Raw genomic sequence first — 25,587 nt, forward strand, 5'->3', positions numbered from 1 at the left:
TGTGAGACATTACTGCTGTGTCCTCACTGGGGATAAGCAGAGGGCACAGCGAAGTCACTGCGCTCACTCCACCCGGCACACGGCTTCCCTCTCAGAGCTATCTTCACTCCCTCCAACACTTACACCCCAGGGCCTCCCACTCATTCCAGGGGCCATCCTAGACTCCTTGCCAGCCCCGCCTGCAGCCAGCCTGCCTTGCTGTCTCAGCAGCTGTGTGCTATCACCAGTTGGCCTTGCCTCCTCACCTGGCCTGCATCTCTATCTCACACAAGCTAATGGTACCGAGAACTGATGTCTGGAAAGGGCAGGTCACCAGCAGTGTGCTCACAGGTGGCAGCAGCTGTCCTTGCTCCCAGCCAGCAGCCTCCAGTACTAATGGGAGGCTAGAACACCCAGAACACAGGCGACTCTCCTCAGACTTCTGCTCTCCTTCCAAGCACACTAAACTGTAGCTCTAGGAGACAGCAGGCAAGCCCAGTTATTTGCATAAACAGGGAATTTTCCAAACAGCCACTTGAATTAACTCTGTTCTTCGCAGCCAAAGAAGCGTGCAAATCACAAGCATTTGCCCCTTTCACCGAGGAAGCAGATTTCCCATTTGAGCAGGCGCTGTAGGACCCATGCACAGGCTCTGACAGCTAAGGGAGAAAACAACACAGCAGAGGAGGTGGTGCTGCTGGAGCAGGCTGCAGGCAGGCATTTTCACCAATGGATAACACTAGCTAGGGCAGAGGGACCTGCACGAACTCCTAAGTGTGGTCTAAAGCGTGCTTAACTCACAATGGCCAGGGCAAGGGAAGACACAGGTATGGAGGTGGAAAAGGCTCCAGATGCTCCACTGTGGCCTAATGACAATTACACTCAACCAATTAAGACACCACTATGACAGTCGCACTGTCAGGAAGCCTCTGAACCTTGGTGTTGATGGCTGTAATTAGCATGCACGGTACAACTAAAACATGAGCTGATGTACGGCACAGAAAAGTGGAGGCAACCTCGTCACAGCAAGAGGGGATTCACCTCAGATGCACATGGGCCAGGGACATGAAGAACCACCTGCTTTCCCAGTCATGCTATGCCTGGCGAGGTGGTGCTTACCTCTAAATGGGGGTGGTCAGAGACGGTAGCTGACTCCAATGCCAGGCTCCTCAGTACACCAGGGCAATCGCCAATTTAAAATGATTACCATCAAAGAGCTTTTGCTAATGGATGCTTCTGCCAGCAGAAGATTTATTCAGAGCAAAAGGCCACAAGAAAGGGGGCTAGAGGAACTGGTCCTACCTTGCACGACCATTCATATCCCTCCCGTGTGACACTCTGCAGGGGAGGCTACATGTGCTCCCGGTGCCAGATCTTAGTCACTAGACACAAATGTGTCCTCGGCTCTTCCAAGCAACCTGGACAAGTGGAGGAGGATTTGACAGAAGAGTGCTGAGGCAGAGTCAAGTGATCGTGTCCTCAGCCTGCTACTTAGCCCATCAGGTACTTCACACCCCAAAACAACAGCTTTCAACAGACACCGCTCACAAGAACCAACCCCAGTTAAGTGAAGCACAGAGAATTTGTGGTTTGCATACTGTGCTCAGCTGGGCAGGACACAGCCCTCCCCTCTCCCTGCTCCACCAAACTCTTTCCATCAGTCTCACCACCTTATTTCATAGAAAGTCAGACACCAGCAACAGTGGGAACCGGAGCATGGGGCTGGGCTGACCCACGAACACCTTCCATACCCTTGGCAAGCACATAACAAAGCTCATCGAAATTTCTGCCTTCACAGGACCCTGTTTTTGCCACTCTCAAATGAAGTCCCAACTCTATTCTGATCAGGCCTCAGCAGCATATGGTTTCAAACACTTGAAGCCCCGTGCCAAGGACTCCAGGTAGGAAGACACACAAATGCTGTAGCGGATTACTAGTGACCAGTGTAGCCCAGGAGTAGAGAGGGACACCCTCTCCCCACAGTCGAGCATTCCTAAGTGCTCACAATCCTCTGGACCAGCTGGAGTGGGCTTCCTAGGAGGAACCTGGCCTGGTGTTGGGCCTGTCTGGAGTACTCTCCTTGGTGTCAGGTCCCTTTCTTCCCACTCCACTCCCCAGCATCTCCCATGCTGTCCCATAGCCACCAGCAGCTGTAGCCTTTGTTAGCCTGAGAACTGCTTCTGTGCACAGAGTGCTGTGAGCAGCCTACCCACGCTGACCACGACCAGAATGCGGGATCTTCTGGCTTCAACCTGGGCAGTGGAAGTGGCTGAAGGCCAATGAGGTGCAGCACCCACATACAGAGGCTATTTACACCCTTGGCACACACACAAAGGCTCTGAGAACTCTTCACTTGCTCCGTGCCTTCTGTAGTGATCAATAAAATCCAGAGTATTTACCGTTTTCTACAGAACATGACTGCTGTACTGCACAATTAACAAAATGAACTCGGCCCCACAGTGCAGCCACTCTGTGGAAATGCACTAGAGCAAACATCGAGGGGGGCGTAAGACGTAGCAATTGAAAACTAATGAACATCTTAATGGCCCTTGTGTGGTCCACACACTGCACACTTAGAACTGCTTTCCATACATCTTGGTTAATGACAATCAATAGAGTCAGAGTCGATGATGATTATGCAGAGTTATTGGAGCTGTGGCCCTTCCCATAATTCCCTGGAGAAGCAGAGATGGATAAATGCAGCCATGAGTTCATCAGTATTTATTAAGGACGTTCTGGAGCGCCTTCATTAAAGATGTAATGAATGCAAAGCTCCCCTAGTCGGGTATCAGCAGCTTACCTCAGACTTATTTACTAGAAGAGCACGCAGGCATCACAGCAGAAAATAAATAAATTTCAAAGTATTTTAAAAAAGCGGTCCCTGGTGGGTCATGACGGAGCCCCTTATGGGAAGCAGCCCAGAGCCATAAGCAGCCGCACAAAATCCATACAAGGCTGAAAAAAAAACTGGCAGGAAAAGGAGGCTGAAAAGGAGAAAGCTGGAAAGCACGTCCTGGTTAAGTGTGAGGACAGTGACAGAATGTACGAGAACGTCACCCCAGGGCGGCACTCACAAACCCTGCTGTCCCAGGCAGCCCCTGAGGAGCATGCAGAGCTATCTGCTCTTTCTACCTTCTCGGCAGCAGAGCTGGCACACCTGGGAACTTCAGAGCACAGCCTCTCAGGGCTGCCACACATTCAGCGTGGAGGAAGATTTGGCTGAGAAAGTGGAGGGAAGATGCTGGTCAGTCCCGGACAACTGTGTTTAAACAGCATTCCTATATGATTCTCACTGTGAATGACCAAGGACTGAGGCAGATGACACCAAGTGGTGATTCAAACCTTATGAGCTTATGAGCCTAAAGAAGCTCCAAGTCCAAAGAACAAACACTGAGATCCCAGAGCCTGTGGACAGATGACAAAATAAACTAGCAGCAGGCCTGCAGTGGAGACACAGCCAGGGCTCACCTGGCTGCGAGACAGCTGCAGTGTTTCTCAGCATCTGCTCCAGTGCGCTTGCCTCTGAGGATGGAGAGAGAACAGGCCAGCCAAGCACTTTCAGGTAAAGGAAGAGTTAACTTGTGCAGCACTAACTGATACAGTTTTCCCTCCAACCCCAACTACAGAGGGGAAACAGGGATGCACAGCTGTGGCTTTCCCCAGGAAAGGCAGGAACCATGCAGGGTGACCATGGAAACCAGGGGAAACACCTGGGTAGACTGAAGCATCCCTTAACATGTAAATGGGTGAATACTTTAAACATCTGGGAGATGCAGTCTTCTAGTCTGAGTAGAAAGTGAGCTAACTAATGGAAATGGGACGCCACAGACATGTGATCCCAAGCGAGTGGGAGGTACTACACACCACCATACACTCCTGGGCATGGATAAAAGCTTTTGGTGAGCTAAAAGCTTAATGACGGCAGAGCTGGCATGGGACCTCAAAGGAGCCCAGGCTTAGCTCCCCGGACCCCCAGGCTCTGCCTGTGCTGCTCTTCTCTAGGTGGCTCTCCGGCAGTACGCACAGCAAACACAACTTGGCCCCACACCTTGGGCTGGTGCAGTGAGCTTTCTGAGTCCATGATGCCATCTGTTTGCAAGTCTTAACTTCCGCAGGACCACTGGGGAGAAGAGTAGCCAAGCCCCAGAGAACAGGGAGACTATCACAGCTCTCTGCCTCTATGAACTCTCCTCCACAAATCCATGCAGCATTTCTTTGTGATAGGAACTAAACCTAACACCTCGGGTTTTCCAGACAAACACACTTCTCCTGAGCTACACGTTCAATTCCAACATACAACTTAAAGAACATCCTAAAATTTTAAAAGTAGTCACCTACAAAATTAAAAGTTAAAAAACAGGCCACCCAGACATCTTCTGACGCATTGCCAACCAGCTCTGCAGATGAAATGTGACACAGAAGGCAGGCTGGGGCCGCCTGGCCAGCACAGCAAGGGCCAGGGCACAGACATACAGGTGGACACTGAGTCTGGCAGGACAGGAAGGGATGTACTTAGAGTGAACTTGAACATGATTTTTTTCCTAAGAAGTGGGAAATTTTAGCTGGAACAGAGATGTCTGAAGCACTAGTCCTAGCAGAAGCAGCCTCAGCTAGCCCTCACATGTTCTGGGATGCTGGTCTCCCGGCTGAGTAACCTATGGAGACTCAGTAAGACAAGAGGAAAGGCCCGAGGGAGACTTCATTTGGGACTCCAGGACTTGCTCTCCATGTCACCTGGGTGGTGCTGTGGGGCCAAAGATGCTTACCACACGACCCTGCCTTCTCAAGAAGTGTGCAGTCAACAGTATCGGCTGGTAGATTATGAGCCAGAAAGCGACCAGAGGCCTGAGAACAGAGGTATTTCTGGCAGCATCCAGAAGTAAGGAGATGTGCACAGGAGCAAACATGAGGTGTGGTTTGCGAACTTCAAATCACAAAGTCACACTGGGAAAACTGAGGGCTATGGAAGAGCTTTCAAAGTCTCTGAATCTGGAAGACAGAAAATTCCTTTCAGTCCACAGACTCACAGAAGGGATTCCACCTAGAAAACTATCAACACAGCGATAGCACAGAACCTGAACTGGACACATGTTTACAAAGGACACCAAGCTTCTGCAGCAGCCTCTGCTTTATAATCTTAAAGACGATCTGCGGCACCAAAACAGAAACAAAACCACCTGCAGACCATCCACATGAAATGCTCTTAACGCTACCACATCGTGTGCCACACAACGGCCCATTCAGCAGCAGGCCACACACAACTGTATCCCTCAGAGAGTATGTAGCCTAGTGATATCACAGCCTTCTAATTTGTGTCTATATGTCCTATGTCATCCTCCAACACACTTTTCAGAACAATTAGGAAACCGAAAGCGACTTAATTTACTGTCTGCCACTGGGTGAATGAAGGGGAAAACTAGAAACTAGCTGGGGAATTTTGCATTAAGTCTAAGAAAGTAATGAAAAGTAACATAGAAAAACTCGGCAAGAAAAAAGTAATAATATGCAATATAAGCTTTGACTATATTATGTGAAAATAAGTGAAAACAACACACGTGGTCCAGCAAGTTACAGGTGCAGACTGTGGGGTCAGGAGACTCCAGCCACTCTCTAACACTTCTGCAAAAGTAACGTGACTGCGTTAGCATCTTAAAAGAACAAAAATGATGCTGTGACAGGCTTCAGAGGAGATGGGAGGGTGGCGTGTGTGCACAGTGCAAGTGTCCATCTAGGGCTCTGAGTCTCTGCCACTTACACCCGAGAGTTCTGGAACAAGATCAGCGCTGACGTCGCTTTCAAGCTTAAAACTCCATGGTTTTAAGTTGTGACAACTAAAAATCAAACAAACAAACAAAAAATCCCAAATATTTCTCTGCCTTCCCAGGGAAAATGGAGTATAATGAGAGGGGAGAGAGGCTATGTATGAAATGTTGCTGCTTATTCCATACAAAATCATATACAGCACTACACACCACCCCAGGGTAACAGAGGACCACACAGCACCCCAGGGTAACAGTCTTTTTTTTTTTTTTTTTTGGTTTTTTTCGAGACAGGGTTTCTCTGTAGCTTTGGTGCCCGTCCAGGAACTAGCTCTTGTAGACCAGGCTGGCCTTGAACTCCCAGAGATCCGCCTGCCTCTGCCTCCCAGTGCTGGGATTAAAGGCGTGCACCACCACCGCCCGGCCAGGGTAACAGTCTTAATCAAGAGTATTCAGGAATTCCTGGAAGGAGGCAGGGCTCAAATGGCCCATCAAAAATGGGGACTTGGATTCTTGAGTGTGGTAGCACATACCTTTAGTCCCAGCACTCAGGAGGCAGAGGCTGGTGGATCTTTGAGTTCAAGGCCAGCTTGGTCTACCAAAGGAGTTCCAGGACAGCCAGGGCTACACAGAAAAACCCTCTTTTGAAAAACAAAAGCACGGCTCTAAAGCTACAGAGAAACCCTGTCTCGAAAAAACAAAAACAAAACAAAACAAACCAACAACAACAACAACAAAAAAACAAAAACAAAATAAAGCATGGGAAATGGTTTTTTGCAGGAAGCTCTGGAATTAGCAGCAGCAGTTGTAGAATCTTGAAATGACTGAAGTTCACTGTTTGAGAGTGAAAATGTGAACACCATGGTATATTCACTATAGCTCAGTTTTTACACAGATGTGGCAGGTGACTCAACAGACAGTGTGGCAAACACACAGTGCACTTGAGTTAGGAATCACCACAGACCACATGGGAGTCTGAATGTCAGGAAGGGACGATCAAGAACGTCTAAGACAGGAAAGGGCCAAGGGCAGTGGACAGAGAATGCCAAGGTGGGGAGGAGCAAGCCTGCATTTCAACCGCAGGAGTAGATCTCAGAGGCTAAAACATGGAGCACAACCTTTGGTCAGGTTCTACTTCTGCCAAACAAAGAGAAACAAGAAGAGTATGGAAATCAGCATGAGCAAAAGCAGGAGAGGCAGTGCTGTCTCTTTAAGAGGCTCGTTGGAGATGCTGAACTGCAGAAAGCCTAGAGAATACAACATTGATTGGGAATGAGGTAACCACAAACACCACTGTCTCAAATGAAAAGGATTCAGGAGCTGACCCAGAAAACAAGCATCGTAACCACCAGATAAAATTTTAATGATAAACACAAGATGCTCTGCACACAGTAAGATCGCAGGGTCTCGGACGGAGCTATCAACTGCAGCTTCTCTCAGAGAGGAGCCAAGGAGGCTCTGTGACCCGCAGCTCAAGTTTCACACAATCGATCCCCAGAACACTGGTATGGCTGGGTCTTTGGTGGCCTATCTAGTGCTGATCAGATCCCCAGGGAGAGGAAGGAGGGGGAGAGGGCAGCAGCTACCTTCAGAGACTCTGTCTTTTTGGGGGCTATACATTCAGAAGCTCCTAACTGGCCTTGAGGAAGGAGAGTTACCTATATCTCCAGTCTGCCAGGACTCTTAATCCAGCTGCAGCATCACAACCTCCTTACGTGTTTAGGCAGAACCCAGAGCAATGTAACCCTGGCTGGTTACCACTGGTCCTCAGGCATGGGGCAAAGCTCTCTCCTGTCAGGAGCTCAGAGAACCACACCTCACAATGAAGCTATAGGTCTGACTGCTCCTGACAGACAGACAGACAGGAAGCAGGTTACCCACTCAGATGTAAGAGCCGAGGGGTCTCTTAAGAAAGTGAGGCCAGTGAATTGAAGCTAAGGAGAGTGGCCTTCCTGGCCAGATCATCTTTAAAACAGAAGGGCCAGTGAGATGGCTCAGTGGTTAAGGGCGTCTGCCACCAAACCTGACAAACTGAGTCCGACCCCTGGGACCCACACAGTAGCAGGAGAAACCAATCCTGTAAGTTTTCCTCTGACCTGCACACAAGTACTGTGTGCACTCCCCAACACACATATAACACAAGTAAGTAAATGAATAAAGTGTAATGAAAGAGAAACAATTTTTAATGTCAGGGCCTGCCATAAAATATTTCAATAATCTATTTGGAATTTCAATTCAAATGGTGCTTTAATTTTTTTAAAACATTTTATTTATTTGGGTGTCATGGCACATGCAGAGGTCAGAGAACATCTTGCAGAAACTGGTTCTCTCCTTCCACCACCATAAATGAGGTGTGGGTTCCAGGGTCAGACTCAGGTATCATCAGGTTTGGTGGCAGCACTTTGACTGCCTGAGCCATTTGCTGTCCTTCACAAGGTGCTCACTGAAGAATGCTACTTAAGGAGAGAAAACGATGAAGGAAGAGCTGACTGTTGACTGTAGAAGTCCAAGGCTGGCTTAGTTCTGGTTTCCTCTAGGCAGGAGTCCTGCAGCAATTCCCACAAAGCCAACTGACCCAGAAGAATGGGCTGCATTCCTGCTTTCTGGCACACAGCCTGAGATGACAAAAGTATATATAGTTTACATTTTGAGACACTAGCTCAAGAGACATCGTAACCCTATAATACAGTTGATCTGATTGTACAATAAAAAATGCATGTCCAGATCTCTGTGGTAACAGCCATGAAGAACTCCTCACAGTGGGTTCTGGAACAGCAGCCAAAGAAACTCACAGAAGCTGATGTTAAATGTCTCAGCCAGGACACAACAAGCCCTGCAGAAGCTGCACTGATGGGAAGGAGGAGCAGTGGCCACAGTACCCAAGTGGGGGACTTGGGCAGAGGGTACAAAGTGAAGACACAGACTGAGCTGACGCAAAGGAACATGGCTTTGCTTACCCTGCGATGACGACACCATCATGAGAGCGCACATCACACAAAACGGCATCAGGAACGTGCTCCAGCTCACTCACGGCACCTTTGCGATTCTGTGAGGAAAAGGGGGTGTAGTTTATACCAGTCTTGGGGTAGCCCCTTGTAAACAATTCTGTGAGGAAAAGGGGGTGTGGTTTATACTAGTCTTGGGGTAGCCTTTGCGATTCTGTGAGGAAAAGGGGGTGTGGTTTATACTAGTCTTGGGGTGGCCCCTTGAAATGTGCTCTGTCTCACTTACATGTCACAACCGTCTTCAGTGGCACTGACCTCACACACGACACTGGGCATTCAGGAGGATAAAATGGCAACATGGTGAGCCTATACCAGAGGCACTGCATGGAGCAGTGAATGAGGTGCTGTCCCCAGAATGTCACCAGTAGGAAGAAGTATGTGTACACAGGTAAGTGTCCCTGCACAGGGCAGGGCCTGAAGCAGGTATATCAAGTACATTAAGCAGTTCAGCTTGCAGGAGAAAGCATTTAGTGAACATGTAAAAGAACTTCAGAATAAATGAAACGCTCACAGGGGACACAGACCAGAGAGGGCAGAAAAGATGCTAATCTAACTAAGAGTCTGACTTCTCTGGGAAATGGTCTTCGAAGAAAGGCCTAAGCCTGAACTTGGGGTGCTCCCTGGGAACATAGGTGGGGAGTGAGAGGGTAGAAGGAGGCAGGTCCCGGCTCTGGGCCCTCGTGTGACTTTTGGGTTATTTCCCATAATCGCTGAAACCATCTTTACATTGGTATACTGGCAGGTGCTGCTTGAGTTCACAAATGGAGAAGCTGCCTCCCATTCTAGATCCAAGCATGATCCTGGCTCCCCTACTGGGGAGAGAGAAGAACAGCAAGCAGCTAGGACATTAAAAATCTCATCCTTCCTGGCATTTGCGAGACAAAGGCCAGAAGGAAAGCTTTATGGAAACCCATTTCCAGCCAGCTCTGAGCTGCAGGTCCAGGTAGACATGCATTCACAGCTCATGCCTTAGGAGGAAGTCCTCAGAACTCTAGGGTCCTTTCTGGGGTTTTCAGACACGAACTTAGGAGTTACCATGCCAACTGTCTGCCCTCTGAAATAAATCTCAGTTAGGTCAGAATCACTGTACCTGTGACTCAGCCAGAGCCCTGAACACAGGCAGGCTCCATGGGGGCCACGTCAGACCATCCCTAGGATCACAGGCCTGGGAGCAGTGTTTACTCTGATCCACCCAGATGAGAATGGGGGCATGCAGAGGTTACACACCTGCACAATGCCCTTTGCATGTGTCAGTGAAGGTTCTTCCTAGAACTGCACTAAGATGTCTACCTTGACATGTAGTGAACGATCCATCACTTAAATTTCACCCAAGAGGTCCTCACCACTCAGAGTTCTGGGAGGTGACCTAGGATGCCAGGAGCGCCCCACGTGCTGCTGCCCATCTAACCAGATCACTTGATAGACAACTACATACAAAGCACACCTGATGGTTTTACACTTGCGGGAGAAAAACAGGGAACAGACATTGGGTAGCATCACATCTTCCTTGTGAACTGTGACCAATGCCAAAGGCTCCTTACTTCTACTACCTCTAGCCCAAATGAGGACACCCTGCCCTCCTCCCCTTTCCCCCACCCCACCCCAAAGCAGCAGCATAAGCAGAGCTGTTGTCTTCCCTTGGCTCTGAAATCTCTGAATTCAATGCCAGGGACAAGCTCACTCTCCTGGTTCCTGCCTCTCTGGACAGAAAGGTAGGAAAGCCCAGCTCCAAGCCTTCCTTCCTCTGCCGTCAGGTGGACTGCGGCCTCTGTGTCCAGGCCCTGCTTCATCTGAGCAGCTTTCATACACAGATCATTCTGCCCATCCATCAGAAGACCTAATTAGGAACCTACTTCCTGCTACCTTCTGTGGATGCAGGTGCCATGAGGCCAGTGTCTTCATGCGCTAAGAAGACTGGCCTGGCCAACTCTCCAGTGATGACTAGTTCTTAACTAGGAACAACTGGCCACCCAGGGAATACCTGGTAACACTTGGAGAGGAGACATCTTGTGTGCCACAACAAGAGCAGAGTGCTATTGGCATCTAGTGGGGACCCTGGTGTATCGCTTGGCATCCTGAAAAGAGCTGGCCCAACATCACCAGTGCTGAAGCTGGCCATCTCAGAGGGGTAAGCACTGCTCACTGATGTCATGGAACCAGTGCACTGGTTATTAATCTGGTTACAAGGTGACTACAGACAGACCAGACATCACAAAGGCAACATATCATCACCAGTCATGACAAGGCTTTCTTGCCTCAAAGTCTATCTAGATTAACCTTTAAGTGAGAGAAGGGCCCAGTTCTACCCCATCTCCAATGGGTGACTCCCCAGCTGCCTAAGTGGGAAGCAGCTTGGCCATGCACCACCTCGCTGTGCTTCACCAAACCCTGGAAACATGCTTCCTGACAGCTTGCTCTCCCAGAAATGCTTCTCTGCAAATGCTTAACTTGATCTAGTATTTCTGTAGAGCCTTGAAGTGATAAATGTCAGGGCAACAAGCCAAGGGTTACGTGAGGCAAGAGCAGACAGCACTCAGCACCACACTACCTCTCCAGCAGTAGCTCCACAGGGGCCTCCAAGGGCCTCTTGCCTGTGCATGGTGCTGCTGCCTTGTCAGCCCTCTGGGAGGCAAGTAAAGAGAAAGAAACAGGGGGTTGACAGAGGAAGACTTCAGTGACCCTAACCAGCCAGGAAAGGCGGTGTCAGACAGTCCACTTCAGCCCCCTTCCTGCACAGCAGGAAGAAGCTCTAAACCCAAGGCTAAGAGAGGGGCAACTGTAAGGAAGATGCTGAAATCAATGATTGGAGGGGCTTGGGGCTGCTCAGCACACCCTGCTCCCTCCACTCTGGGAATGAGCCTCAGGAAGCAACTGCAGGCCTGCTGTCCACTGTCCCTGCCTCAGGGGATGCCGCTGGCCACTGCCTACCTTCCAGTTGGTTCTTAACATATGCTCCTTGGCAAGGCACTCTTGCAAGATGAGCTTCCAGCAGGAGTAGTCAGAGATGCTGCTCCGGGGAAGATGCCCCTCTTGCTGGCACAGCCGGTACCACAGCACCTCGTCTTCAGAAATCACCTTCCATGTCTTGCTCACCTAGAACAGCACAAGTGACGCAAATGTCAAGATCTGCAATTAGAGAGGCCTTGCCATCCAAAATCAATCAACACCTATATTACAGCTCTGGGCTTATGGCAGCATAGAATGTCTCATTAACAAAACACACTGAGGTGGAAAAAATACAAGCAAATGTTTCCAGTTATATCTTTCAAGATTTCAAAACTGTTATACCACCATGTAACGTCACATTTTAAATGGTGTGATAAATTATCATCTAACAAATGAAAGAGACAAACAATGCAACAATACACAAAATGCTAAAAGAACAAACTGAACATGGTAAGGACCATACAAGCACATGGAGCTTCTCAGGTGAGTTTGTGGACAGATCTGCATGACCATCTTACAAAGTGGAGTCTGGTGGCCTGTGATGTGGAAGGTTTTAATCTAACTAAATTTCTGAGGTATAAAATTCAAATTTATGCTGCATGGAGAACTCTTATACATACAGATTAAAACACAGTAATAGCATTAATACAGCCCTCGGCTGTTGGGCAGGACCCACAATATATGGTGGAGAAATGACTTACGTCTGGCACAAATCTCCAATCCCCACAGTACCAGGAGGAACCGACCGCTTTAACTCTCAGATGTTTGTTCTTTTCCAGCCCTCAGTAGGGGTGCGCCAGGCTTAGCCCATCACAGGACCATGCACCAAGCATGGACTCTCATGGGCAAATGAGAAACTGACCCCACAGAGCAACATCATTCGTCTACAGCATGCACTGGAGATGGAGGATGGAGGCCATGTTTGCCATCACCTTGCGACTGAAGTTCACTCCTGGTAAATAGAGAGGGCCAGCAGCTTACAAGAACCTACACTTGCTACCACTCCTTGGGACTACCAGACCTTGGAGGATGAGGGAAGAGAATATGACTGAGGGGACCAGCTGGAATGGGGGTGTGAAGATGTCTCAAAGTCTAACTGTCCCTCCGTGGTGGCAATTAGAGCACTACCAAAAATGAAGGCCGGGCTGGGCCATCGCTCAGTGGTCAAGTGCTTACCTAGCACATGGAGGCTCTAGGTCTGGCTAGTACTGTAAGCAGGGAAGGGAAAGGTGCTGAGGAGACAGGTTGGTGGGTCTGGTATTTGCTGCAGTGTAAGGACCTGAGTTTGGATCCTCAGGGCCAGGTAAAGCTGGAGGCAGTGCCCGTCTCCTGTGGGAAGGTAGGGGGACGCCTGGAATCCAAGTGCCAGCACGTACACATACACAGTGGTAAGTAAGAAACCCAGGGAGATGGCTCAGTAGTCACAGTGCTTTCTGTACAAGCCTAACAACTTGAGTTCGATTCCCCAGAACCCACATAAAGGTGAGAGAGAACTGGTTCTGAACTCCATACGCACAGGCTGAGATATGAACATACCATACATACATGCACACCAAAAATGCACGCCTTATATACATGAGTGCACCATGCCATACACACAAGAGCACCACACCATACACACATGCATCATACACACACGTGCACCATACAAACGTACCATATACGCATGCATCATACACACATGTGCACCATACAAACAAGCACTATACAAACACAAGCACCATACAAATATGCACACCATAAAAACATGTGCACCACACACACCATACAAATACATCATATACACAATAATTAAGTTTAATAAAAAGAGAACAACTCTATCTCAAGGTGGAAGTTGAAGACTGACACCTCCATGTGTAAACTGTGGTTTACATGTACCCATACTTAAGCATGTGTCAGCAGAGTTTTTATTTTATTGACTGTTTCAGAAAGTGATGAAAAGCTTGAACCTTCTAAGGACCAGTACTCAATAAACAAACAAACAAGTAAATAAATGTTAAAAAGGATAACGGCAGGGTGTGGTGATGCATGCCTTTAATTCTAGCACTTAGGAAAGGTAGGCAATTATACGTGAGTTCAAAATCAGCCTGGTCTAAAGTGAGTTCCAGGCCAGCCAGAAGTACATAGTGAGACTCTATCTTTAAAAACAAACAAGGAAAAAAAGAAAGGTTGGACTCGGTAAAGACTGTGAGGCACTAGCCCATCAACTTGTGTTACCTCTTCTTCCTTCAGCTACTTGAGAACCACCAGCCTCATATTTATAACAACTACACAGTCAGCAGTCGTGGGGGTAGAGGCACAGGATGTAACAGGCAGGCTTTGAGCTTACCAAACCTAATTCCTAAAGAGCTGGCAGCGCTGACCTGTCTGGTGGATTGCTGGAAAGCACTCCGGATGATTTGCCTGATCTGTTTTACCTGCAGGGCAGCTATTCCAAACAGTGAGGGTTAAATGAGCCTAACACTGCTGGCCCAGCATGGTGGTTCACACCTGTACTCCCAGCACTCAAGAAGCTAAGGCAAAGTAAGGCAGAGGGGCTGGTGAGATCAAGGCTAGCCTGGGCTACAGTGAGTTGTTGTCCAGCCAGAAGTACATCACAAGCCACTATCTTGAGGGAAGAGCAGTTGTTTTAACATTGCAGTACTGGAGAAGGCTCTGAGAGTGGGACTGACAAGATGCTGATCAAACAGTTCAGGAGGAAAAATAGGAATGAGTGCCCCCAAGATCTTTGAAAACCCCAGCATTTCTGGGAGTCTAGCATGCCGCAAACGGGTTTTTCTGGGCACTTGAGGCAGGGGCAATAAGAAAGCCCTGACTTCTAGATTCCAGCTGGCCGTGAACTTCTGCACAAGCATGAAGCTACCAAGGCTAAGGCAGAGCTATAACCAACATACAATGGGCCCTCAGCAGAAGCTGGAGGGTCACTGCCACTATTCAGTCACTAGCTAAGGAGACTTCAGGGGCCACAGTAACACCTAAACTATAGTTAGCTCACCCCTTCCACAGAGGCAGGAGCGGCTAGTTCAAATGTGAGCGTTTAGGCAGAAGCTCAGCCACAGAGCCACAGCAGTCACCCGAAATGCCCATTGTAAACAAAACAGAATCAAGCAAGACACATATAAGCAAATATGAAAGGAGACCCTAGCACAGGGCAAAACAGCAGCTGTAAGACTCGATGAGGGCCGGGTTCAGGAAGAAGATTCCTAGTCAGGGTGCACAGGATCCTTGACACAAAGCAACTGAAGAGGAGCTGTGAGGGGAGCTAACTGCAGCAAGCATTCACTAGAGGGCTCACTGGCCAATCTGAGCCGCAGAAAATCAGTCCCTCAGGTGAGATCATCCACTCTACAGAACAAAGCCTCTGAAACCTCTGTGTGCCAACAACCAAGTGCACAAAGTGCAGAGGCTGGAGGAGATCTGAGGAGCTGTGAGGTGAAGGGGCTAAATTTCAATTCCCTGTTACCTGGGCAACTGTTGAGAGAATAACCAAAGCCAGATCTGGTGGAGCACCTCTGTAATCCCAGCACTGGGGGCAGAGGCGTGGATCTCTGTGAGTTCCAGACAGCCCGGTCTACAGTGAGACCCTGCTTCAAACCCCCAAAAATAGTGATAGTGATTATAATAATAACAAAGAAAATAACTCAAACCGTTAGTAAAAATGGCACATTAGAGAATGTTTTTAACCCAAGGCATCACTAAAGGAATAGATGAACAAAAGTTAAGAGGGCTGGAGAGATGACTCAGCCAAATAACGGCACTCACCAGCTGCTCTTGCAGAGAACCTGGGTTCAATTTCCAGTACCCACAAGCGGCTCACAGCCACCTCTAACTCTAGCTCTGAGAGATCTGACGCTGTCTCCTGACTTCCATGGGCACCAGGCACACAGGTGGCACACACATACATGCAGGCAAAACTCATACATGAAATAAAATCTAAAAAAGACTCCAGCCAGATATAATGCCCCAGGCCTTTAATCCCCACACTCAGATGGCAGAAGCAGAACTCTGAGTTCCAGAACAGCCAGGGCTACACAGAGAAACCCTGTCTCAAAAAAAAAAAAAAAAAAAAAAAAAAAAAAAAAAAAAAAAAAGACTCAGAAATAGAAGAAACTTCATAAAGTCAAAGGTGGCTGGACTCCATGAGCTCAGCCTCTCAGCCCCAGAACAGCCGTCACCACACGGCTCAAGCTGAGAACTAAGAGGGAGTGTGCAGATCAACTGGATACACGTTACTAAAAGAAGGCACCCTAGCATCCTTCGCTGCTGGGGTTCAGGCAATCTGGAGCACCCTCTTCCATAGTGAGCTACCTTTCCCAATGTCTGGGCTGCCACAAGGTGGCCTGCTACAGTGTGCTTCCTTCCACCCTGCTAAACCACCTTGGCTGTCCCTTTCGAGGACAGCAGCTTCCACTGTGTACCCAACATTGCCCTTGTCATTCTCTCACTGTCCTTTCTCTTCCTCCTCATTCGGCCAGGGGCACATGACTGGTTTCCATAGCCACCTTTCAGAATGCTACCCAATTATCTGTGAATGTAAACTCCCCCATTTGACTGAGGTACTCAAAGTGGAACAGTCCCCCAACCATGGGCTATCGAGTGCCATGACCAGGACCATTTGAGATGGAGCTCTGCTTTTGTTCACAGGACTGGTAACTGGCAGAAGGCACGTGTGCAACAGGCTAGTCCCCACCCCAGCCCTTAAGCATCACTTTGTTCATTCGCTTACAGACAGGTCATCATGGCTTCCAGGGATGGTATGATTAAGCCTCCGGAGTGGTTCAGCTTACTAGATGTTAAAGGCACATCAAATTCGTTGTTACGGACAGCCTCATACTTATGCCACCTACTTAGAATATTTTAAGATGCTTCCTGCCAAGTGGTAATGGTGCAGCCTTTAATCCCAGCACCTGGGAGACAGAGGCAGGCAGATCTCTGAGTTCAAGGGCAGCCTGGTCTAAGAGTGAATTGCAGGACAGTCATGGCTACACAGAGAAACCCAGTCTCGAAGGAAAAAAAATGAAGTTTCCAATGACTACAAATCTCTCACTGTTCGTTCTCTTTTTCCCATCAGGGACTTCAAGTTGTATATTCTTTCAGGTCTTTCAAAAACGTGAACTAGAGTTCAATTTTTTTTTAAGATTTATTTATTTATTATGTACACAGTGTTCAGCCTCCACACCTGCAGGCCAGAAGAGGGCACCAGATCTCATTACAGATGGTTGTGAGCCACCATGTAGTTGCTGGGAATTGAACTCAAGACCTCTGGAAGAACAGTCAGTGCTCTTAACCTCTGAGCCATCTCTCTAGCCCTCAATTTTTTTTTAAAGTTCCAAAGGGTAGGGCTAAAGAGATGGCTCAGCTGTTAAGACCACTGGCTATCCTTCCAGAGGACCAAGTTCAGCACCCACAAGGTGGCTCACAACTGCCTCTATTTTAATCCAGGGGAAATGATTGACACACCTTCTGATCTCCACAGGCACTGCACAAACATCGTGCACACACATACAGGCAGCAAATACACATAAGCATAATATATATGTTTTATGCATGCATATATAGTTCCAAATGGGGCTGGGGAGATAGCTCTATCAGCAGAGTACTTGCCATGCAAGCACTTACGCTTACCCCCAGGACCCACATAAATACTGGCTATGGTGGCATGCATTTGCAAACCCTCCCACACTGGGTTTGGGAGGGACAGAGGCAGGGGAATCCCTGGTAGTTGCTGACCAGCAAGTCCACCCAGACCAATGTGAGCTCTTGACCAGTCAAGGGGAAAAGGATAAATAAAGTAGACAGGATCTGAGGAATGAAGCCAAGGTCGGCCTCTGGTCTTCACATGTATGCATGTACATATGTGTACCCCATCCCTCATGAACACAAAATTCAATCTCACTTTCACAATATTGTCTTTCCATATGTAAATCCTTAAGTTTCTAACCACACTGCCCACATTAAATGTCACCCCACTGCCTACTGATCCACACTCCTCAGATAACATGAACTCTGGCTCTGTCTTCCGCTGCAATAGCTATTTTTCACACCTGTCAGTCATTGAGAAAATGTGATCTGTGGGTCTTTGTGTCTTATTTCTAAGAGGGAGGAATGAAAGGGAGGGGGAGCTAAGCAAGACAGGCTGAAGATAAACCACGGAAGCTAGCCCACACTGGCACGGCCACACCATCAGTCACAGATCCACTTAACCACACTGTCAGGCCACACATCTACCTCAACCACGGGCTGTTGAGCACACGTGGTCAGGCCGTAAAAACCAGGAAATGACTCAGTCAAGTGGAGGCCCCAGTTTTTACTAGACAGAACATTGGTTTTGTTTTTGGCTAGTTTGGTCCACAGCTGAGCCTACCCATGACACCCAGTAGTGTCTGTTCATCTGTCTATGCCAGGACGGAGCTGAGCACAAAGCACAAGCGAAAGGGAAGCAGAGTCAGCCATGGCAGGGCAGCCACACTCAACTCCAGAGGGGAAGGTGCTTTTCTTCTAGACACTACAACTTGGACCTTACAAGGAATGACGAACACTTGGGCTCTCCAAGGATACAGTGTTAGCTTGACATAGGGTATAAACTTTGATCCTTAGAATTTATAATTAGACAAACTTTTATAAAATTCCTGAGCTACAACTACTGAACAAGTCTTAGGATGGCTGCAGACCCTACAGACACAGGCGGCAGTGTGAAGCATATGTAATGGACGCTGGCTTCTTGCAGTGCTGGCAGGTTTCTGAAGAGGGATCCCAAAGTGAAATGAGTTAAGAGAACTCAGGTTTGAACAACAGAATCCTTTGCTGGGACTCCTCGGAGCCTCTCGTCTGGCACTGTTCATCTCTAAGAGGAAGGGCATCTGAGGCTCTGTTTCCCACACCCATCTGCTTCTACGTCTTCATGGCAGGCACGGTTCAGGGTTCAGTTCCAGCTCTGCAGGTCAACCTGAGGCAACTATCGTCCCCACCTCCCACCTCCAGCTGCCCAAACTGGGCCTTGGGCAAGTATGTGCTGGCTGCTTCTGCCTGTCTGGGAAGCGGGCCTTTGAGAATCAGCAGGGCACACAGAGCACATCTTTGGAGGATCTGTAAGAGGTATGCTCAGAACGATTTCCACAGTCCCAATCACACCTACAACCAGGTATTACACAGTGACATGCCAACAGAGTCATCAGCAAACTACACAAAGGGCTGCTTCCTTTCAAAGGAGAAAATGACAGCTAAACTTTCACAAGTGAATCTGAAAGGGTCCCACTCAAGGAAAGCCTTTCTAACAGTTTTGCTTTCTTAATTTATATTGTAATCCAGAAAGTTTACAAGCCTTACATTTCCAAAGGTCTAATTGTCTTTAACAACCCAGAACTGGAATGGCCCAGCTCAGAACCCCACTGAGTGAGCCTCAGCTGCAAGAACTTTCGCTAATAAAAGTAGCTGCAGCATTCTGCTTTATGGCTCCACTGTGAATTGTCACATTGAGAAAAAAAAGCCCTTGGCAAAAAAAAAAAAAAAAAAAAAAAAAAAAAACTGGCTTTATTAGGTCTGCCTGGACTAGGCTCTCTCCACAGGTCCAGACCCCAGGTTGGCCTGAGGAAAGCACTCCACAGAGCAGGACAGCATCTATGCGCTCCTTACCTCAGCTGTCTTCTTCCTCTGTGCTCCTGAGCCCAGGAGCTTCCCACACACACCAAGTCACCCTGCAAGGAGACCAACACCTGTGGTCATTTTGAGTCCTGTCCCCATGACAAACAGCAGCACTTATGTCTTCAGTCTCTCCTGCTGCCCTGAAAGCTTTCAGGTTTTGGTGCCAGGCTTACGTGCTAGGGCGTGCAGTCCCAGCTGGCCGGCAGAAGCTGCTGGGGAAGAACCTTAGTAGCTGGGGAAGAACCTTAGTAGATGGGATACAGCTAAACGTGGAGGGGGTCTTGGGGTTAACAGCCCAGCCCTCTCCCTGCCCTCTCTGCTCCTGCTGCCATGGGGCTACCTTGTGCTCTGAGTCAAAGTCAGCTCTCTCTCCAGAAGCTGTCTGTCAGGTGACAGTGACAAGGAGAGCACTGTCTCCTCCCTGCCTGGCCTCACGCCCCATCCCGACACTCTCAGGACACTCACTTCCAAGTGTCCCTTCTCTTTCGGTGTCCTGGCTTAACTACCACTGATGTGCCGGCAGCACCCCAGGCTCAGCTGGGGACTCAACCCCAGCCTCACTCCCTGCCCTCATCCAGCCCACAGGCAATCGTGACTCCAGCCATCTGTACTGTATAACCCTCAATAGTCACCATGTCCTCTCCTCTAGATGACTTCACAGCCTTAGCTGGTCTTCCTAGAGCAGGCAAAGCGATGCGTTCAACACCTAGAGACAATCTTGATTGCTGCTGGCAACACTGCAAGACCTTCCTACCTCACCAGAATGCCCTTCAGTTTCTGTCTCTCCTGTGCTCACTCCTGCTCAATGTCCTGCACCAGTTTCCACGTGTTCTGAGGACCACGGATGCAGGGCTCCACACACTCTCCTTCACAGACCCTACAGGTGAGTGTGGGAGCCAGTGCTTGTCAAGACAGCATCCTTTCAGGAGGTTTAGTAACATTCCCAGTTTCCGGAAGTCATCCTTGGCATGTGGTCCCTTCCTCCGCCCTCAAAGCCAGAATGTCAACAGTATCTGTCTCCATCTGAGCTCTGGCCCTTTACCTGCATTAGCCTGTCCGGTACCCCACAACCACTTTCTCTCACCAGGACTCTAGTTGAGCCGCATCTGCAAATGTCTCTTACTATGAACACAGGGACAGGGGCCCAGGGATACATCTGGAGCAGGAACACATTAGATTGATCACTGTGTATACCACAATCCAGTCATTTTGACCTTGCCAGTCCTCATCCACACGAGATGCTTCACAGGACAGCCTCAGTTCCGCCTACCTCAGGACTCCTGCATGCCTGCCTCCCTCTCTCCTTCCCTCCCTCCCTCCCCCTCCCGTCTTCACTGCACAGGACCCGCTCTCTCTATAAAGGGTCCTCACTAGCCTTGCTCACTGCAGCACCTGCTGTCAGGAATGGCACCTGGCCCTCAGCAAACCCTTGGAAGTGAGAAATGGGTAAATCCAATGTCTTAAAAACTCAAAAGAAGGTGGCTGGAGAGATGGCTCAGAGGAATAGAGCACTGGCTGCTCTTCCAGAGGTCCTGAGTTCAATTCCCAGCAACCACATGGTGGCTCACAACCATCTGTAATAAGATCTGGTGTCCTCTTCTGTACTGCAGGATACATGAAGGAAAAAACCTATATACATAATAAATAAAAAAAAATCTTAAAAAAAAAACTCAAAAGAAAAGAGCTCTTTTAGTTTTTATGAACTCTGCAACCCCTTACATGCACTGGGCCCCGAAGGCTCTAACTCTCTTATTCTCGCACCTTCTATGTTCTCTTTGTACTTTTTCAATCGTGGAAGATGTCCTACATGATAGTAGACCAAGAGAATCCTTCCGGTACCCGCCACTCAGTCCACTGTTTTCTGCATCCCATCCTTCCTAGTGGCTCTGCCTTTCTCTTAACCCATGTGAAGCACACAGCCACTTAAGTGGCTCCTGAGGGTGCTTTTGCTTTGTGCTTGTGTACAAAGACCCTCTGACATGACTCTGACAGCCACCAGGATGGTCAAACTGAAGAGCTGCAGGGAACTAAAATCTGTGGAGTCATGGCGTGAGGGTCTGCTCACACCTATTTGGTGACAGATCCATGACTTACAGAGACTTCAGGATCAGAGCTGTAAAGTAAAATGCAAATGTTAGCGTCCCAAGGTGAAAACGTGGTCAGCTCATGGCATTACCCCTCCCTTGAAAGCTGACTCTGGCACACTGGGACTCTGCCCCAAAATCATTAGCTTGTTTTGGTCCTGCCTGCTTTCTGCTCACTATACCACAACCTTCAGTGGCTCACCTCTGCCTCTTCCTTTTCTTTATTGGCTTTAAGACTGAGTCTTACTATGTAGCCCAGGCTGGTCTTGAGTATACACAGTCTTCCTGCCTCAGTCTCCTAAGTGCTGGGATTACAGATATGCCCCACTATGCCTTGGACCTCTATGTGCAACTTCCTGCCCTTTACCTGAAAATTCTGACATTACTGTCTATGCATCTCAACTACTAAAACTAGACATTAAGAAATAAATAGTCACAAGGGTGCTGGAGAGATGGCATAGTGATTAAGAGCATTGCTGCTCTTCCAGAGGACCTGGGTTTGATTCCCATCACCCATATGACAGCTTACAACTGTCTGTAACTCCTGTTCCAGGGGATCAAACAAACTCATACAGACATACCTGCAGGCAAAACACCAATGTACATAAAATAAAAATAAATTATTTTATTTTTGGAAAAAGAAGTACCCACACTATAACATGTATTTCTTTGACCAAAGGCTGCCAGAGGCTGCTGGGGCTAGGGGTGGAGAGGAGGCATGGGTAAAATAGGTGTGGCCGTCAAGGGTACAAGAGATCCCTGTGGTGAGCATTCTGTGTGCTGACAGTAGCAAAGAACACACAGATGTACACCTACAGTAAGACAGAACAGAATTAAAAATACAGATGGGAGCATGGAAAAGCAGTGAAACCCAAGCAGGCATCATGGAGTGGACCGACATCAATGTGCCTGATGCTGTTCCCACTGAGCACAAGAGGGACCATCGCAAGAAGAAACAGGCAGATTGACACACAGCACCTGCCTGCATGCATGTCTGCAGCTTCCTGCGGATTCCATAGTTACCTTCAAATGTTTAAAAAGAATGTTGGAAGGGGCTGGAAACGTGGCTCAGCAGTTGGGAGCACTTGTGGCTCTTGCAGAGGACCTGGTCTCAATTCCCAGTGCCCACAGGATGGCTCACAGCCATCTGTGACTCCAGTTCCCGGGGACCAGATGCCTTCTGACTTTCCAAGCAGTGCATGTGAGGGCACACAGCCAGGATACTCAATACAAACAATACATCAATCTAAGAACTAAAAAGAATGCTGGAATTGGACATGGTGGCCCATGCCTGTAATCCCAGAACCAAGGAGGCTAAAACAAGTCTGGAGGCCTGAGACAGACTAGATTACACAGCAAGAGCCTACAAAACAACAGAAAGTTGAAAAATACCAGAAACTAGCCCTCTTCAGAATTATTCATGTTGCTATACAACAGCACTTAACTTTCTTCTCACAGAAACCAAACAATTTTGTAATTCTGAAATTGGCAATCTTCTCAATATGCACGGTAAAATATTACTCTTTAAAAACACTAGGAGTCCTGTGGACATGGAAAGGATGCTCACAAAATGTTAGTGCTGTCAGATTGATAACGTGCTTCCTAAGATCCCTGCCGTATTCATGACACTCTGAAGGAAGCCCTCTCAGCAGAGACACTCAATCCACACACAGTGCCCACAGACTGGCTGCTGGCAAGGGTGGAGGGCACATCAGTACAGAGGGTACCAGCTGAAGGGAAGCACTTTGGGGCAGTGGCAAATGACATCTCCGAGGTATCCCTAGTCAGGCCTCCTTGCTGCCAGTCAGACAGCAGCTTGGCATAAAGACCTAAGCAACAGGTTTCTCCAAGAGCACAAAACTAGCTCAGGATGCCAATTCCACACAACTGGCCCCACTTCACTAAAGTCCCGACATGCCTAGATTATAAGAGAGAAAGAGAACAGGAGAGAGACAGAGCAGAGGGAGTCCATAAAGCAGGTCAACTGTCAATCTCTCCTGAATGGAACCCCACTGTACCAAAGGGGACTGCTCCCACCTAACCCTATCATGCCCTGATTAACTCTTTAACTCTTTAGACAGAAGGTAGTCACTTGAGAGCTCTCCACAAAACATGAGAGCAGAAATCCATGTGAAGGCAGTGTTCCCACAACAGCAGCCCACTCGCAGAATGCCGATGAGCGCATGGCGCTGGCTGTGTAGGGCAGAGCTGGCTGAGAAGGTCCAGGACTCCACACCCTGGCATCAGGCTGATAACTATGCCCTCAGCCTCCATTCCTGGGAGCAGAGCCAAGGCATGAACTAGAAAACAATAAACCAAATTTCCTGGGGTAGGGGTAGGGATGACAATGTAGGTACTCTTCATGCAACTGACAGAACTGGGTACTGTTTACACTTTGGCACGTGTTTCAGAGTGCGTGTCAATGTTCCATTAATCTCATCATTTCCTGCAGACACACTGCATCAAGAACATGTGCTGGCATCTCTACTTAAGGAACACTGCTGCGATCACATACCAAAGGCGCTCAGCATCTCCAAGGAACTGACGAAGCACATACTTCATAAAAAGGCCCAACACCAGGGACTGTCCCAGCTGATCTGTGCAATTACTGTGCACAGGACGTTAGATGCTGAACTGTATCCATAATGACATGACTTCTGACTTTCACAGTGGTCATGCTGCCACATTTACAGATTTCCATTGAAGTGGTTATGTTTGTAGTGATGGGTTTAAACCCAGGACCTTATGTACTAATCAAGTACTCTACCGCTAAGTTACATCATTAGCGAAACTCAAGTTTGTTTGCTTGTTTCTTTCTCTCTGGCGGTGGCTCTAGAGGTCAAACTCACAGCTATGAACACTCATTCAATTTTATTAGACACACAAATTTTGACAACTGGAAAAAAAACCTAAAAGGAAAAAAGGTAATTTAATCACATGCTTTTGGCCAAAAACATGAAAAGAATATTAAGGACATAAGCCTTGGCCTCCCAAGAGCATACGTGGTCAGGAATATAGACCATGGCCAACCTCAGACCTCCAGTGTCTTGTTGCAGAGTGCTTTTCGCTGAGCTGACAGCCATCACCAACATCAGGACAGCTGTGACCACGTGCAGGAGCCTCAGCCCGCTGACCTCCCTCAGAGACAGTGAGGGGGGGATGGTTACTGGACCCTCACTGGAGACACCTGCTCCCCCTGCACCTCCCGGCCATGCATATGCAATTCTGCCTTAACTGGGAGTCTCCGGGGAGCTGGAATATTAACTGAAGAGGTGACTTCATCTATGCAGCCGGGATGCAACATCCATGTTGGGGTAAGGCTTTCTGGGTGTGGCTGCTTTTCCTCCACCTATGCTCTTCAGGGAAGCAGTTCCCTGGGTAACACTGTGATGGAACTGTTTGTCATCATATAAGTGTTTGCCCCATATAAGTGGGGAGATATTTGTTTATGTCTCCCCAGGGAAAGAGTTCTCCCAACATCCCTGCATGCAACCAAGGCCTGGCCACCGTTCTGCTCCAGAGTCGGCAAGACACGGGCAATGCTCCCGTGTAATCACCCAGTGTCTCTCCTCTCACTCGCCTCAGGGACGTGGCTCTGCTATTTAAAGGGTAATTTAGACTATTTGTCTAAAACATGACTTCACCAATCTGTCCCTGGGCTGACCCTTAGCTGCCACCCTAATGACTAGTCTGATTTAAGGGCTACGTCTTTCTACTAACACATGTGATGCATTAACACAGGCTAGCTCGCTGCAGGCAGAGCCCAGGACTTCAGCCATAATTCAGAGGCAGCACAGAAGACAGTCACCAGGAGATATACATCAAAGGGACTGTGGAACAAGACCCTGTTGGTTCAAGGTAGGCTTCCTTCAAGAAGGCCGTTACGCATTCATCAGTTCTGTCAACTGTGATTCTACAGAATCAACTGCACACTCGGTCAGAGCTGGGGACCCTTGGACATGTGTCAGCAAACGCTTACCTGAGCACACCGACCCAGTTCTCTTCTATTCAGATACTGAAATATATTGATTGCCAATTCATAAGGCAGTTGGACGTCAAAGAAGGGCACATCATCCATCTCATTCTGTGGAAACAGAAGGAAGAGGTTGAGGGTGAGGCTGAGTGCAGCTTGCATTTCCAGACCTGTCCATCACTGGACACTCTTGTAAGTGA

The 25,587-nt window shown here is 48.4% G+C and overlaps 1 protein-coding gene across 1 annotated transcript in view; it reads right to left on the reverse strand.

Moving 5' to 3' along the window:
* Fbxw8 (F-box and WD repeat domain containing 8) overlaps positions 1-25,587 on the reverse strand; it is a 99,321-nt gene that overhangs the window by 61,319 nt on the left and 12,415 nt on the right. Inside the window, exons 2-4 of the mRNA XM_057765648.1 lie at positions 25,394-25,498; positions 11,672-11,836; positions 8,696-8,784 (exon numbers count right to left, since the gene is read on the reverse strand). Of these exons, the coding sequence (XP_057621631.1) occupies positions 8,696-8,784; positions 11,672-11,836; positions 25,394-25,498 (359 nt within the window). The remainder of the gene's footprint in view (positions 1-8,695; positions 8,785-11,671; positions 11,837-25,393; positions 25,499-25,587) is intronic.

Source organism: Chionomys nivalis, chromosome 3, assembly GCF_950005125.1.
Source record: "Chionomys nivalis chromosome 3, mChiNiv1.1, whole genome shotgun sequence".
NCBI classification, from domain to species: Eukaryota; Metazoa; Chordata; class Mammalia; order Rodentia; family Cricetidae; genus Chionomys; species Chionomys nivalis.